This window comes from Microtus oregoni, unplaced genomic scaffold (genome assembly GCF_018167655.1).
Source record: "Microtus oregoni isolate MIOR12 unplaced genomic scaffold, Mior012 000004F_ref0000308, whole genome shotgun sequence".
Classification (NCBI taxonomy): domain Eukaryota; kingdom Metazoa; phylum Chordata; class Mammalia; order Rodentia; family Cricetidae; genus Microtus; species Microtus oregoni.
Window position 1 is genome coordinate 4,502,042 of NW_024543063.1, and position 17,205 is coordinate 4,519,246.

Here is a 17,205-nt window from a genome sequence, read left to right on the forward strand (position 1 = left end):
GTAGTTGTACAAACTCCTTCACTATTTCAACTCTCTGGGGATGTACTCAAAGAGCATTTATACTCAACAAGGTTACCTACTCCTCCTGAGTACTATGCACAGATCCAAGGCTGTTCTGTGAATCTTGCCCTTAAAGGGGAAGAGGAATTTTAGGCTTTGGCAACCTGTCTTCCTCTAGCCACCTTAGATGAATAGGTAGGTAGGCCAGATGGCACCTTGGGAACCCTAGTCAGGGAGTGGTGGGCTGGTTCCTGGGTGTCCGTGGGTCTCCAGGACTCTGACCTCTGTCCTCCTCTGCCTGCAGCAGCAGCAGGAGATGCTGGCCATGAAGCACCAGCAGGAACTGCTGGAGCACCAGCGGAAACTGGAGCGGCACCGGCAGGAGCAGGAGCTGGAGAAGCAGCACCGTGAGCAGAAGCTGCAGCAGCTCAAGAACAAGGAGAAGGGCAAAGAGAGTGAGTGCTGGTGGGCACAGTGAGGACTCAGGGCGCCCCCACCTGACCACTGCCTCTGTTGCCTGTGCTGCTGCCCCAGGCAGCTCTGGGGGGCTTGTCACCCCATGTAGGAGTCATCAGTGTCTTCCGTGTGATTATTTTGGGTCACTCTCATTGGGCATAAAGGCAAACCAGTGATCTTGCTTTTGACTTTATCCAGGTGTCAGGAAGGACTCAGTATCAGCCTCAGTTCAGGGGCCTTCTGGGGCTCCCATGTTGACTCAGGCATCTTGAGACTACTTGGCAGAACTTTTTGCAGATGCACAGAATATTAAAGCTGTAAATATTGCCTTCCGACTCTGAGGTCTTCCCTATGTTTTCTTTGGATACATTTTCTAAGTGTTCCTGAAATAGGTAAATAGGTGTCAGCCTATAGGTGGACTTGTAGATGAGGGTACAATTCATGTGTGGCTGTCACGCCGCTTCTCTCTCTCTCTCTCTCTCTCTCTCTCTCTCTCTCTCTCTCTCTCTGCTGTCTCTGTCTTTCCTGGGCAAACCTCTCCCAGCCCTTAAAAAGGCATGGGCTACCAACCCCGGATTGCCAGGTGGGCACTGCCCATAGGTCCACGCATATGCAAGCAGCTGATGATCATTGCGTGATAATAGGATGAATCAGGCCTTAGACACACCAAGAGCTGATTATCACAGAGAGCACTCGCTTTTGGGATCGCGGAGGGCGGGAGCCAGCACCATCAGGTGCGGCTCCACGCAGCTCTCTACATGTGGCTTTCAGGCTCACTCTTCCCATAGTTTTGCTTGTTGATACAGAGATTGATGTAGTTGACCACCCTAAGGAGTGCCCTATTTGACAGTAGCCGAGAGGCCATTGATAACACATTATTGCTTAAATCTACCATGGAGACTGTATTAGTTACTTCCAGTTGCAAGGATGGAAATACCATGACCAGAAACAACTAAAGGAAAAATGAGTTCATTTTGGTTTATGATTCCAGAGTCTGAGTCTGTTGTAGCAGGGAAGATTAGGGCAAGACAAAAGAAGCAGGAAGCAGGCTGATCATATTTCAACCACACATGGGAGAAAGGATGAGCAGGAAGTGGGATGAGGCTATAAACCCTCAGAGCTCACCTCCCCAGTGACATACTTCCTCTAGCAAGGCTGTACCTCCTAAAGGTTCCATAATGTCCATGTGCATCACCATACATGAGCCTATGGGGAGCAGTTCTCATTCAAACAGCACATGGACAGACCCCCAAAATCCTTTATCTGCAAACACTGAAAATGACTAGCCATCTTTACAAATCATTGTAACAAGTTTTTGTATGAATTTTAATATCCATCTGTACTACATAACAAGATGCATATGCTTAAAACATTCTTGTAAAGTCTGTTATTTGACGTTGTTTGAGAATCATTTTGGCATGTGATATACAAAGTTGCAGACAGATATGTCTGTGACAACAAGGAGTAACCTGGGAGCTGACATACTAGCACCTAGGGACCATACACCCAGCAAAGAACCCAAGCAAGGGCAGTTGGACTGCCAGGCCTTTGGACCTACCTGTCTTTAGCCTTCCCTGGCACTGCTGCGTCAGTCATCTTAATCCAGCTCAGTAGTGGTCCCTTGGCATCTAGTGCTACTTTCCCCTGGCTGCCACTGAGGTGCAGTGTGAGCCTCTGACTGGCCTGGCAGAGCTCCCCTTCCAAGATGTGTTCAGTCAGGTCCTTTGCCTGTGCTTCAACAGAGAGAGCTCCCTTGGCCTTGGTTTGGAGCTACTCCTTATGTGTTGTGGAGCAGAGCTCCTTGTGAGTTGTGTGCATTGTCAACTCCTTTCTACCTTCCGAGTGCTGACTTTTTACTCATAATGGTGTTTGTTAAGCACAAGATTCTCAGTTCTAGCTTAGTCCAGTTCCTCAGTTTTCTTTGTATACTTTTACATTGTATTTTAGAAACTATTCGTTTCTCCTAAATCATTTTGCAGCATATTTGAGTAGTTTCCCACTTGGGTGGACATCCATTCTGCTGGAGCTGGTGTATGTGTGTTGTGTAGTTTAGGATGTGCATCTGGCTCCTCAGGTATCTCTGAGAACTGATGTCTGCACCCATGTGTTTCCATGCTTCCTGTTGGTGACATCAGTCCTTGTTGTCATTGCACCAGTGCCTGTAGTTTCAGTCACCACAGCTTGGAAGTGAGCCTGAGCACTATGCTAATCTTCCTACTTCCTACTTTCCAATTCTTCTTTTTTTTACTTAATTAACATTTTTTCATTTCTTTTACATACTAACCACAGTATCCTCTCCCTCCTCTCCTCCTATTCTGCCCCCCCCCCCCCCCGACTCCAATCTTTCCCCCTTCCCATTCACCCACTCCTCCGCCAGGCCTCCCATGGGCTTGAACATAGCATAGCACAACAAGTTGAGGTAGAACCAAGTTCCTCCCGCTGCATAAAGGCTGGCCAGGGTAATCCAGCATGGGGAATAGGCTCCCAAAAGCCACCTAAGCACCGGGGACAGGTCCTGCTCTCACTGCTAGGAGCCTTACAAACAGACCAAACTTCATAACTTTAACACACATGCAGAAGGGCTAGATCGGTCCCATGCAGACTCCCTAACTGTTGGTCCAGAGCCCATGTGCTCCCACGAGCTCAGGTCAGCTGTTTCTGTGAGTTCCTCCGCCATGTCCTTGACCCTACTGGCTCATATAATCCCTTCTCCTTTCTTCAGGAGGTTACCAAGAGCTTGGCCCAGTGCTTGGCTGTGGATCCCTGCATCTTCTTCCATCAGTTACTGAATAAAGGGCTCTCTGATGACGGTTAAGGTAGTTACCAATATGATTACAGTCGATGGCCAGTTCAGGCACCCTCTCCACTATTGATAGAAGTCTTAGCTGGGATCATCCTTGTGGATTTCTAGGAGTTTCCCTGGCACCAGGTTTCTCCCTAACCCCAAAATGTGCCCCCCCCCCATCAAGATGTCTCTTTCCTTACACTTCCCCTCAATCCCATCCTGGACCTGCCTCCCATGCCCAGCTGTCCAACCCTTTCCCTCAAGTTCCCATCCCCCAACCCCCTCCCCCACTTTCACCACCAGTTTACCTAGGAGATCTCTTCTATTTGCCCTTCCCAGGGAAATCCATGTATCCCTCTTTGGGCCCTCTTTGTCATATAGCTTCTCTGAGGTTGTGAATTGTAGTTGGTTATCTTGTACTTTACTCATAATGTCCATTTATGAGTGAGTTCATACCATGTTTATCTTTCTGGGTCTGTGCTACCTCACTCAGAATGATTTTTTTTTTCTAATTCCATCCATTTGCCTGCAAATTTCATGAGGTCATTGATTTGTACAGCTCCGTTGAGTAAATGTACCACATTTTCCTTATCCATTCTTCGGTTGAAGGGCATCTGGTTGTTTCCAGGTTCTGGCTATTATGAATAATGGTGCTATGAACATAGTTGAGCAAGTGTCCTTGTTATGTGATTGATCATGCTTTGGATATACACCCAAGATTTGTAAAGCTGAGTCTTGAGGTAGATTGATTCCCATTTTTCTGAGAAACTGACATATCGATTCCCAAAGTTTGCACTCCCACCAGCAGTGGTTTTGCACTCCCCTTAATCCACATCCTCTCCAACATGAGCTATCATCAGTATTTTTGATTTAACCATTCTGACAGGTATAAGATGTTATCTCAGTTCCCTGATGACTAAGAATGTTTAACAATTTTTAAGTGTAGTTTGGCTGTTTGAGATCCTTCTGTTGAGAATTCTGTTTAGATTTTTTATTTGGCTTATTTGATATTTTGATGTCCAGTTTCTTGAGTTCTTTATATATTTTGAAGATCATCCCTCTAACAGATATGGGTTGGTGAAGACATTTTCCCATTCTATAGGCTGTCGGTTTGTCTTATTGACAATGTCCTTTGCCTTACAGAAGTTCAGTTTCAGGAGGTTCCATTTAAAAATTATTGCTCTCCGTGTCTGTGCAACTAGTGTTATATTCAGGAGTTAGTCTCCTATGCCAATGCGTTCAAGGCTGCTTCCCACTTTTTCTGTCAGGTTCAGTGTAACTGGATTTATGTTGATGTCTTTGATTTTACTGGGACTTGAGTTTTATGCAGGGTGATACATTTGTATCGATTTGCATTCATCATTCAGATACCCAGGTATGCCAGCACTATTTGCTGAAGATGTTTTCTTTATTCCGTTGTGCAATTTTGGCTTCTTTGTCAAAAATCGGGTGTTCACAAGTGTATGGATTTACATCAGGGTCTTCAGTTAGATTCCATTGATCCACATGTCTGTTTTAATGCCAATACCAAGGTGGTTTTGTTATTATAGCTCTATAGTAGAACTTGACATCAGGGATGATGATGCTTCCAGAAGTTTCTTTATTGTACAGGATTGTTTTGGCTATCCTGGGTTTTTTGTTTTTCCATATCAAGTTGAGTATTGTTCTTTTAAGCTCTCTGAAGAATTGTGTTCTGATTTTGATGGGGATTATGTTCAATCTATAGATAACTTTTGTTAAGTTTTCCATTTTTACTATGTTTATCCTATGAGCATAGGAGAGCTATCCATTTTCTGATGCCTTCTTTAATTTTTTTCTTCAAAGACTTAAAGTTCTTGTCATTTAGATCTTTCACTTGTTTGGTTAAAATTATCCCAAGATATTTTATATTATTTGTGGCTATTGTAAAGGGTGGTATTTCTCTGATTTCTTTTTCAGCTTCTTTATCATTTGTATATAGGAAAGCTAATGAATTTTTTGAGTTGATCACATTACCACATTACTAAAGATATTTATCAACTGTAGGAGTTTCCGGGTAGAATTTTTGGGATCACTTATGTATCTAAGCATATCATCTGCAAATAGCAGAAGTTTGATTTTTTTTCCTTTCCAATTTGTATCCCCTTGATCTCCTTTTGTTGTCTTATTGCTCTAGCCAGAACTTCAAGTGCTATGTTGAATGGATATGGAGAGAATGGACAGCCTTGTCTTGTTCCTGATTTTAGTGAAATTTCTTTGAATTTCTCTCCATTTAATTTGATATTGGCTGTTGATTTGCTGTATTTGCTTTTATTATGTTTAGATATATTCCTTGTATCCCTAATCCCTCCAAGACCTTTATCATGAAAGGGTGTTAGATTTTGTTGAATGCTTTTGTTGGTGCAGGCCACATTTTCCAGAGGGATTATTCATTGCCTATTTGTTTTACCAAGTTACCCTCCTTTGCTAGTTTGTTATAACTTTGAATATGCATGGGTATTGATTTTTATCAGATATTTCAGCACTTTTTGGAGGTAATCATATGATTTTTTTCTAACATCTTTAGTTAATGTGGTAAATATCTATTTAGATAGAAATTCTATCTGACATATTTATAATAAATAGCCTCTCTCACCTTGACCATACAGCATTATATACACTTGGTTGGCTCATATTTTGTATATCTACAACTATATTTGCAAGAGATATTGGCGAGTGTTTTCTTTCTTGAAATGCCTTGCTAGGCTTGGCATTATGACAGTGCTGCCCTTGGGCTAAGCATCCTTTTCTCTTTGTTCAGTAGGAACTGTGGTGCTTTCCCATTTTACATCCTTAATATTGAATGTTTGCATCGTCTCTTATTGATGCTTGTTTGGTTCTATTAATTTTCTTCTTTAGTCTCTCCAGAGGCTTTTTTAATCGGTTATATTAGTCTATTTAGGAATCTAGTTTGGGCTTTATAGAAAGTCTTATGAATGTATTTCTATTTCATTTTTTCTACTGACCTTATTCTTTCCCTGATTTCTGTTTTCTTTGTGTTTGTGACTTTCTTGCTTTGTGAGTTACATATCTGAATGAATGATTCCGGCCTTCTCTTCTGAAATCTGAATGTAAAGCTATAAATTTTCCTCTAAGAACAACAGTATCTAGCCGGGCGGTGGTGGCGCACACCTTTAATCCCAGCACTAGGGAGGCAGAGGCAGGCGGATCTCTGAGTTCGAGACCAGCCTGGTCTACAGAGCTAGTTCCAGGACAGGCTCCAAAGCCACAGAGAAACCCTGTCTCAAAAAAAAAAAAAATATCTATATCCAGTAAGTTTTCATATATAGTCTAACATTTGTCTTTAAGTGAGTTTTTCATTTATGTTTGATAGAACTACTGATATGTTTGTACTTAAGTTTGTCAGTATACTTTACAAACCCTAATTATTAACCTCTTTTTGTTCCATTTTCTTACTCTAGATTTAATGAAGTAGTTTTCTTTTCCACCAACTTGGAAACTATTATTCTGTCATTCCTTTACTGATCACAGTTATGGGTACCATAGCTGACTTGACTCCATCAAATCTAATCTCACTTAAATTCAAGAGTGTTACTGATTCAGTTAGGACTCACAGTTCTATTTTCAGGTTGGATGCGTGTCCACATGTGGATGTTCACCTGGGATGATTTTCAGTCAGTTTCTTTAATGGAATCTAGTGGTGATGAATTTTTGTCTAAAATGTTATTTTCCTAATCCTGGAAGGTTAATTTTACTGAGTATAGATTACTAGGTTTTTATTTATTTTCTCTTAGCACTCTGAAGATCTTATTCCCTTTAAAAATTGCTATAATTCCTGTTGTTCCTTGCTAAGAGATAGTCTTTTTGTCTGGCTACTTTTTTGTTTGTTTTTATTGAGCTATATATTTTCTCCACTCGTACCTTCTTCCTCCCTCCTTTTCTGCCCTCTCGCATGGTCCCCATGCTCCCAATTTACTCAGGCAATCTTGTCTTTTTCTACTTTCCATGTACATTAGATCCATGTATGTCTCTCTAGATTCTCTGTAGTTGTGAATTATAGCGTAATTTTTCTTTGCTTTATGTCTAAAAACCACTTATGAGTGAGTACCTATGATATTTGTGTTTCAGGGTCTGGATTACCTCACTTAATATGAAGTTTTCTAGATCCATCCATTTGCCTGCAAAATTTCAAGATGTCAATAGGTTTTTTTTACTGCTATGTAGTACTCCATTGTGTAAATATACCACATTTTCTTTTTTAATTTAATTTTATTTATTTATTAATTATTTATTAAAGATTTCTGCCTCCTCCCCGCCACCGCCTCCCATTTTCCTCCCCCTCCCCCAGTCAAGTCCCCCTCCCTTGTCAGCCCAAAGAGCAATCAGGGTTCCCTGCCCTGTGGGAAGTCCAAGGACCACCCACCTCCATCCAGGTCTAGTAAGGTGAGCATCCAAACTGCCTAGGCTCCCACAAAGCCAGTACGTGCAGTAGGATCAAAAACCCATTTTCTTTATCCATTCTTCGGTTGAGGGGCATTTAGGTTATCTGGCTACTTTTAAGACTCTCTCTTCAGCCGGACAGTGGTGGCACACACCTTTAATCTCAGCACTCAGGAGGCGGAGGCAGAGGCAGCAACAGGTGGATCACTGTGAGTTCAGGGCCAGCCTGGGCTAAAAAGCAAGTTTGAAAACAGCCATGACTGTTATACAGAGAAACCCTGTCTCAAAAACCAAAAAATAAAAAGAGTCCCTCTTGTTTGTAGTATTTCTCAGATATACTTTTTAACTGCAGTTTTCTTTGTTTTCCTTGGTATTCATAGTCTTATATCTATGATGTAATGTTTTTATAAAATCTTAGAATTGACTAGTCTCATCTTTTATCCCAGAAAAAAATACTGCCCTTTCGCTCACTCAGTGAACCTGAGACTTTAGTTTCACACATTAGCCATTTTCTATGACCCCTATGTTTTTTCTGTTTGCTTCCTTTTGATAATTTATTCTAGTCAGATAACCACTGTACTAATTTGAAATTTCCCTGCGACATAAATTGCTGTTAAACTCACCTCATGGATTTTAATTTGCTAGATAGCTAGTTTCTATGGGATTTCTGCCATGCATAGTCCAGTTATTTTAGTGTAGCCCCTCTGGCTGGGTCTTTGTCCCTGTTGCACTTGCTCCTCCCTTCTCACACCCCCTCCCAGAGTGTCTCATCCTAGTGTTGGTCTATGAATGAGAAGCTGAGATATGGTTCAGAATCAGTGACACACAGGCTTAGAGACTGGGTTTCCTCTTTGCTTTATGCAGTTACCCAGATGCATTAAAACATTTTAATCATCTTGGTGCATGGTTCTAAGCTGATCAGAGGTGTGTTTCAGGCCTACTTAAACACAGAAGGTGTACTCTCTGGGGCCTGCTTCAGAGCCTGTGAGGCTTCCTGAGTCCATCCTTCTCATTGCAGTCCAGATTTTGTTGCCCTGGCCCCTTGGGCCACCCGTTCTTTGATCCATGGATACCTGAAGAGAAACCATTGGCCAAGATGGCCTATCCACTGGCTCTCTCTTCTCCAGTTTAACCCTGAGTCCCAGATCCCCCAGTGTCCCTGGGCTGCCACAGAGACTGTAGAAGCCTGCAAGTCTCCTGACCATTCCTAGTAGGTTTGACCTGACTAACCTGTTCAGATCCCCAAAGTAGTGGTCCTTATATAGTCTGGTGTCCTCACCTCTCTGTACTCTTCCTTCCCTTTATTCTTTTTGTGATCTGCATCTTGTCTACATTGAAGGAACATATTTAGGCTTGGAGGTTTGCCTTAGTGTAAGCTTTAGGTAGCATAATTGACATCTTGCCTTTAATGAATCCTCATTAGATTAGAAGTATTTACAAATAGGACTTTCCTAAAACAAGGTCCTTATGTTTTAAAAGGAACTAAATGACTGTCAAATAAATTTAATCCATTTGAATTCACTTTCAAACTTATCTTTAGTGTAAAGATTGTTATTATGTCAAATTAATTCTAAATTTAAATCGAGAAGTATTCTAATATGCCAGTGTAATTTTGTATATTTTTAAAATTAATGGTTTCAAAACATATATTTTAAGTTCATTGCTAATTTACTCTCTTGTCAGTTTATTTCTCTATTTCATGATTTCTAAATTCTAAGAAATTGTTTTGTGTACAAAATTAACATTTAGAATCATCAGTAATGTGATGCTCCTCTCTTGAAATATGAACATATTTAATCTTCTTCACTTTAGCTGATAGAATTTCAAGGTAGTTTCCTTGCCACTCTTTGGAAGGAAGTGCTAAACCTTAATAATGTACCCAGACACTGTCATATCTCACTCAGTTGTGCCCTTAGGGAGCAAATTCTTTTTTTTTTTTTTTAAAGAATCACGTTATTTTAATTTATTTTACATTTACCTAAAATAATACACAATGCATACATGTATGTGTACAGATATGCACGTATATGTGTGTATATGTGTATATATACATATATGTGTGTTCACATATACTTTTAAAGTAAGTTAAGATCCTTGGGCTGACAATATTCTTTAAAGGCAACTAAAGGCCTTTCTGAGGTTAAGTACAGACCTCTTGGGAACTAACTGTAGCACGTGCAGATTTGGCCTCTGTAGTTGACTGTTTTGACACTTGTCACTTTCAGGGCAGCCACTCTAAGTGAATTGACCTGCAGTGAATCTGAGGCCAGTAATCTCATTTTTAGACTCCTTAGCAGCTCTCAAGCGCAGCCAGTGCTGAATGCTGAGGTCTAGACAAGCCTTACGGCTCCAAGGAAGACAGTTCATGGCCTGCCTAGCGCTCTTCTTGGAGGGCTGCCTTCTGCTGGGAAATGATCACCTTGTCCTCATAGGAGTCTGTGAGGGACTTGGCTGTGTGCATGTAGGGTGGTACTGCCCTACAGAGTACATGCACACATCCCAGTGCCACTGGCACAATGCCTAGGCTGGACTCATCCCAGCTCTGGGACTGGCCACTCCCTCCCTCATTCATGGTTCATGTGTGCCTCAGTGTGTATCCTATTTACTAGGTTTGCTGCTGTTGTTTTTGGAGTAGGGGACATAGTGGTTATTTATCAAAAGATTACAATTCAAATTTTTAACATTAACCAGTCAATCTGTGCTACAACCAACCAATAAATAACAATTTTTCTAGTTGCTGTAAAGCAACTCAGTCTAAATTGATTTCTCAGAGCTTACGAAAATGGTCCAATAAAAATATTATCTCAAGGCTCATAGAATACAACTTCAGAAAACATCTCAGGTTTGTTTATGAGTCAGAAACGATTTCTGCGCTGTGTGCTAAGCCCCGCCCTTTGTTGACCTGGTGTTGGAATGTTCTCAGCCGCACTCCAGTCCCATCACAGGCAGCAGCCGTGGTTTTCACTTTGTGGATTTGGGTGGTCAGGTTTTATTATTAATAATAAACTGCACAGTTGAGTTTTTTTGGCAAGCTTGCATAGGCTTCGAAGCCCTAAGAATGCTGTTCTGTGGGGAGAAAGCAGCCAACAGACCAACACTGGGAGATGCTCTTATGTCGGGCCTAGGCAGCTCTGCCATGAAGGAGATTCTTGTTTATACCATCAAATGCAAATGGCAGGAGGCACCTTCAGTTTCTAAACATTTGAAAAACCAGTGCAAAGTGTTGGTTATCTCCTTTCTTAAGGTTTTGTTTAACTGACTTTATTCATTATTTAATGAATCTTGTATACATTTTTAAACATTTACAGTGTTAAACATTAATTCTTAATCGTTCTTCAGTTTACTTATTGGTAAGAAATAATGAATTTCCTTTCACCGACAGTGAGTTCATAAGAGTACATGCATTTTCCCTCTCAGTAACAACAGCACTACCTTTGTCAGCCATGTTCCCATTTGGAGACACTTGGGAATCTGAAGTATCTGCTAGCCATTTAGTTCCAAGCACTGGGCAAAGTGCAGATAGCATGGCATCATGATGTGCCTTTGGCTGCAAGTGATGCCAGGCTGGGTGGTACTCAGTGACAGAGCACTTGGCCTGTTGTTCACCATGCTTTGCCTGGACTCATCTTCAGCACTGCATTAGAGAGACAAAGATACAAATCTAGGGTCTGAGGTCGGTCACCCAATCCTAAAGGTGATCCTTTGTCCTATTTGTGAATCCATGCCTTCCCCTCAGGCATAGGAAAGATGAGAAAGAGTATTAGGTAGAAGCCAAGTTGTACCTCCATGCCAGGCTGGTCAGCACTATGCCCTCCCAAGGGCCTACCCACAGACCCCATCACCATCCAGGTCTGCTATTTCTTTGCTCTTTCTACGTGGATTGACTACTTACTGAGACCTCACCTTGGTGCCTGCTGGTATGTGAATAGTACTATTACCACTGGTTGGGACAGTGCTGACACATCTCAGGAGCTCTGAAAATCTGTCCTGTGGATAAGTGATAATCAGTATGGATATGGTTAAAAGAATAGGAATACAATTGTTATTCATTATTATGTTTTTGATTCTAGAACTTTTCCTCTATTAGAGAAATATGTGGAAAGAGAGCTTGAGCCAGCAGTAGTGAAACAGAGTAGGCTGAACAAAACTTTATTTTTGAATTCTCTTGTGGAACTCAAGAATCAAGATGTTTCCTTCTGAACTTCAGAAATTGTGCCTCTACGGTTGCTTTGATGGTGTCATCCGCAGGACAAGTCAGTGCTGAACCTTGAACCCTGAAAACTTTAGTTTCGCCACCTGGCTGCTGTCCCGCATCACCATTCACCCAAGTGATGCTATGGAGTCAGGGTGAAGATGTGGCCCACAAGGCTCAGCCCAGGACCAGCTCTGTGAGCTCTCTTGGATTCAGTAACTGCTAGAGTCTCCCATTTTGTGAGGAGAGGTGCTAGCAGGTGCTGGTTTGTGGAAAGTTACAGGCCTTTCTCATCCTGTTTACCAAAAACCCATGCTTACCTATGTAGCTTCCTGTCCCTCGTCCTTCTGGGCATGGAAAGAGAGAGGTGACCCTCTATGCCTCTATTGTTAATTTCACCACTGATGTCATCACCATCATCTGGTCTGTCAGCAGCATCCCCCGTAGTAGTAGTAGTAGTAGTAGTAGTAGTAGTAGTAGTAGTAGTAGTAATAATAATAATAATAATAATAATAATAATAAATATCATTGTAATGGTGAAAGTGATTATTTCATTTTTCATATGTTTAGCAGTGATATTAAGTTTGCTTTATATCTGGGCTTGCATTTCTCTTTTAAGTAGTCTCTTCTGTGGACTTGCTCTCTGCCCCCACCATGCCACAAGGCACTTCCTTTATTGGTAATTGTAAAGATACTTAGTGTGTTTACAAGCATTATCTTTTCTTGGTTTCCATTCCTCATGTTTCTGTTTAGTGTTAACCTGTTGCTTTCAGGAGTATCACGTGTGGAGCAAACATTTCCACAAGCACAGGATCCTTCCAAGTCCATGCATTGACAGACAGACTAGAATGCAGGTGACTAGGATTTAAGTATGGTGGTTTCCCGTGAGAGGCTCTGCAGAGTCTCCCACCCTCCATGTCTGTAGAACAGTGCATCAGTCTGAGCAGTTGGTCTGCTGTGCAGGACCAGAGAGTGCGCACCCAGCAATAACCCTGCCTTGGGCAGATGTTGAATTGAAGGTCAGAAGGAGACACTCTTTCTTAGTGATAGTAGCCACTTACCTTTCCTGTGCTGAAATGGTACTAGTGCCAGGAAAATGATCCTAACAAATGCAGAATAAGAACAAAAGGCTAGCTGAAAGGATTATCTTTTTGGTTGGTGTCTTGGGGATTGAACCTAGGGGTTCGCTAGCGCCAGTCAAGAACCTCAGAACCCCACCCCTGATTATTATCCAACTTTTGAAAAAAAAATCAATGGCAAAGCTTTTAAAAGACGGAAGGAAGTTATGGTGTTCAGTGGCAAAGAAAAACCCAGAATAGACTCCATAAAAAGTAATGCGGGGCATCAGACTGTCCAGGTTTTTAAAGGAAATGAGACTGGGGTAGATGTGTGCCCTTGACCTCTCTAGACTTTCACCCAACCTCTGGGCCTTAGAATACCTGCTTATTGTAAAATGTGTTAGCAAAATATCTTGATGCTGTTTGTGTGATAAGATTACTCTTGGTCCTATGTGCTACATGAAGTATTGGGGATCATTCAAGATGGTGCCTGAATACTGTATGATAGCATTCATAGGAGTCCTTGGTGTATTCTTCAGAAGGATGGGTGGGCACAGTACTAAGGTATCTGCAGTAGATCTGTGCGTGGCAAGTTGGGGCATGCGTGTGTAGTCCATTTCTAGGATCTTACAGTTTTCTTTAACACAGCTTTCAGCAACAATCATCATACCACAAGAAAGTCCTGGGATACACAACTTCCACCTGAGTGAAATGGCAGTACTGCTTGCCAAAAGAGTGTGTAGCACCAGGCAGAGGGGGACAGGGCTGCACTGGATGGTAACAAAGCCATATGCATCATATATGTAGACACTGTCCACCAGGTTTCCAGTAGAACAGACCTTGTCCCTCTGAGTGACCAGGTATGAAATTCTGTTTGCATGGAACTCTGTTTTAGAATTTGCTGCTTGTTCAGAAGAGAGACTGGAACCACCATGCTTCTAGCACTTGGCTCTGAAACTTAATGCAGGGATATGCAAACTCCTTGCAGATATAAGTTGTGTTTGCTCACAGAAGCCTTTCCCTTGCTGAAGTGTGTGTTTCAGTAGACTGCAGTCATGCAGTATTTGGAGACAAGACCTCCCCTTAAAGTTCCCTGGCCTTGGGAGAGCCCTGCAGAAGGCTCCTGCCTTGTACCTTGCACTTCCTGTTCCATATTGCTCCCCTCCTCCTCACTCTGATATTCCTCCCAGGTGCTGTAGCAAGCACTGAGGTGAAGATGAAGCTGCAGGAGTTTGTTCTCAACAAGAAGAAGGCACTGGCTCACCGGAACCTGAACCACTGCATTTCCAGTGATCCCCGCTACTGGTATGGGTAAGTGACCTGGGCCTCCTCTTTGGGTGCTTTGCATACTCAGCTCTGTGGACAGGTTTGAGAGGACCCAGTTTTTCAAAGACCTTCTAATGTAGGGGTGGTAGAGATGCTGAACCCCCAAAACTATATAGCCGGATTTGAAGGGAGGAGGTCTGGGGATAGTGTGTGTTACTGTACAGATGAGGGGTTATAGTCAAATGAGGGGTGGATATCTTCAGAGTACCAAGTCACTATTCTTAAACACCATAGGAACCACTTGCAGAGGACTTCTGTCCTAATTATCCACTGTTGCTTACTCAACTCCAATCTAATGCTTAATCAGAGTCTGAAAGCACTTTGGCATTAGCCCAGCCAAGAAACCACTGAAATGGATGGTCCGTGGTTAGGGCAATGGTTTTATATTGTGTGTGTTTGTGGGGGTTAGGGGATGAGAGGCGTGTGGAATTGTCCAGAGCAAAGAGAAAAAGAAGAAAACTGGACAGGGAAGCAAGAATAAAGAGGGTAGGGGGTGAAACATTGCATTATATAGAGAAGGAGAAGGCGTGGGGGAGGTGAGAAGGGCCAGGAGGCTAGAGCGAACTTTGAAATGCATAACAAATATCAATTATGAATAGGGACTAAAGGAGTCTGGAGGCTGGCAGGGCCTTTGCTATGCAATAGCAGGCAAATGTCAATGGACAGCCCTCTGTCTCCTTTTCCAGAGTCAAGGGAAGATAATGAAAATGACTCTTTTTCACAGGTTCCTAAGGAATACTGACTGTAGGCTTTTAGCAGTCCTTCTATATAGTCCAGCTTGAGCTGAGCCTATACTGTCATTTTTGAGCATATACAATGCCTTTTGGGGAGCTTGAGTTTTCTTCTTCTTTTCTCCTCTTTTTGAGGCTGAGTTTCACTGGCTGTCCTGGAACTCACTTTGTAGAGCAGGCTGGCCTCAAACTCACGGAGATTCTCCTGCCTCTGCCTCCTGAGTTCTGGGATTAAAGGCGTGCACCACCACGGCCTGGCCTGACAACATCTTTATGATTAGTTACTGAGTCCTTGGGAAAGTTGGAGAGAATTTGGAAGAGCTATCAGCCTGGGCCAGAGCTTGCATAGTGAGCAAACCAAAGCAGGATCTTGTCTGTGCCAAGAGATACAAGCAGCTAACTTGTCCAGGGTAAACAAGGCTTGAGCGTGGGCCATTTGTGGTGTAGTATAGAGCCCACGAGGAGACTTGGCCAGTTCTCACACGAAACACATGGCTAATTTGAAATTATGTTATGTTGCTCTTAAGGGTCATTTCATTGCTAGAAAGACGCAATAGGATAGTTTTCCTAAATCAAAATGTAGTCATTAATTTCATTCAAGGGAAAAAATAGCTCTCCTAGTTTCAAAATGGCCTACTGTTTCCACTAAAACCCCACTGATCCCACTGAAACGGTCGATTTATTTGTATAGATGACTTCCGTTACCACAACGTAACCTGGGGAGGTGCATTTGTACAGTTAGGTTCTTCATTGTCTTTTACTTGCTTTGTAGCTGCATACACTGCAGATCAACTAAAGTACACTACTGGTCTTCATGCAGCTTAGAAGAGGGTGAGGCAGGTGGCTCATGAGGAGTAGTGATGGGTGGTCATGTGGCGGGGCAGGTGAAGAGCCAGAGAGAACCTTAGCTTGTGGTGTGGTCTGCAGCCTCTGCTGCAGAGGTCAGCCTGGGCTTCTGCCATGCAGAGGCTCCATTGTCCTACAAGAATGGTCCGGGAGTTGCAGCCAACGATAGCAGTTGGGTTGGTGATTTGGAGGTGGACACAAGGATGCAAGCTAGAGAGGGCAGCAGGACTAGACTGGGTATAGGAGAGATAGCGGGACTTGGAAAAGGAGAACTGCTTAGGGCAGGTTTGGTGCCAACTTGTTAAAAGATTGTCTTCACACCAGGGAGCAGGGGGATCACCTTCAAAGAAGAAGATGAGATGAACAGTCCAGTTTAGGACCTAGGGAGTTCAGGGGGGTGGGGCTGTTACAAGAAATACAGGGTTTCAAGTAGCACCTTTGCAGGAAGTGAGGTTTGTGAGTGGAGTTACAGCTGTGCAGGGGCAGTCACAGTTGTATAAACAGATGGGACTGCTGAATCAGAAAGGGATTGGGAGAAAGGCCAACAGGAACAGGGGCTGTGGAGGAGCCAGCAGGTACCCTGCTACAGGTGAGACTTTATGGGGGAGGGGATTAGGTACATACTGAGAGACTGAAGGAATAGTACCTAGAGGAGAGGGGAGAGGAGGAGGTCTTTTCCTAGAACTTTGTCCTGTACAGGTTGCTCCAGGGAGATCCTAACCTGCATAAGGCCTTCTTCCCTGAAACAGTTTGGGAGTAAGCTGACTAGAAAGGGCAGACCCTGATATCAGACACACCGTTCAGGAATTCAGTTTGATTTTATTGCGTTTGATGAACATGCAAGGATCCTGACCAACCCTCATGTGCAGTGGCTAACCCATTGCAAGACATGATGGCAGAACACAGTCTTCTAGAGAAAGAGTTAAACCACTACTCAGCTTCACACATCATGTGGTGATTGCCGGTAACAGCCGACAGCCAGTGAGGTCTGAGCATGCGGGCCAAGCCAACAAAACTTTTAGAAGGAAACATGTCGAGAGGGGTTTATTTCCAGCAATGAAATTACCCTTAAGAGCTGAAGTGTAAGAGCTGGCGAAGTCTCTTCATCAGTGTCACGAGCTGCGAGCCCTTTACTAGAAACAGTCAGATACCATCAGCATTTAAAACAGCTCTTTGAAAGGCACCTTTCAAGAAAACACATGAGCAGTAGACTAGAAGGAAATGCTTCAATGCATCTGTAAAGTGTGTGTGAAGCTGCTGCAACTTATCGTGTGTGTGCTAAAGATGTGAACAGGTGTGCCACAAGATAAGCTGTGGGAGTTGCCATCCAAGTGAGATGCGGCTTCTCACCTACAGGGCTAGCTATTCTTTAACCGGGGGTGGCAAAGTAGG

The 17,205-nt window shown here is 42.9% G+C and overlaps 1 protein-coding gene across 9 annotated transcripts in view; it reads left to right on the forward strand.

Moving 5' to 3' along the window:
• The window catches only part of Hdac4 (histone deacetylase 4), a 257,499-nt gene that overhangs the window by 174,176 nt on the left and 66,118 nt on the right, over positions 1-17,205 (forward strand). For 8 of the 9 annotated variants that reach the window (XM_041649679.1, XM_041649678.1, XM_041649681.1 and 5 more), the window contains 2 exons: positions 305-455; positions 14,101-14,221. In XM_041649679.1, coding sequence (XP_041505613.1) covers positions 305-455; positions 14,101-14,221 — 272 coding nt within the window. The remainder of the gene's footprint in view (positions 1-304; positions 456-14,100; positions 14,222-17,205) is intronic. The other variant, XM_041649686.1, reaches the window with a different exon arrangement.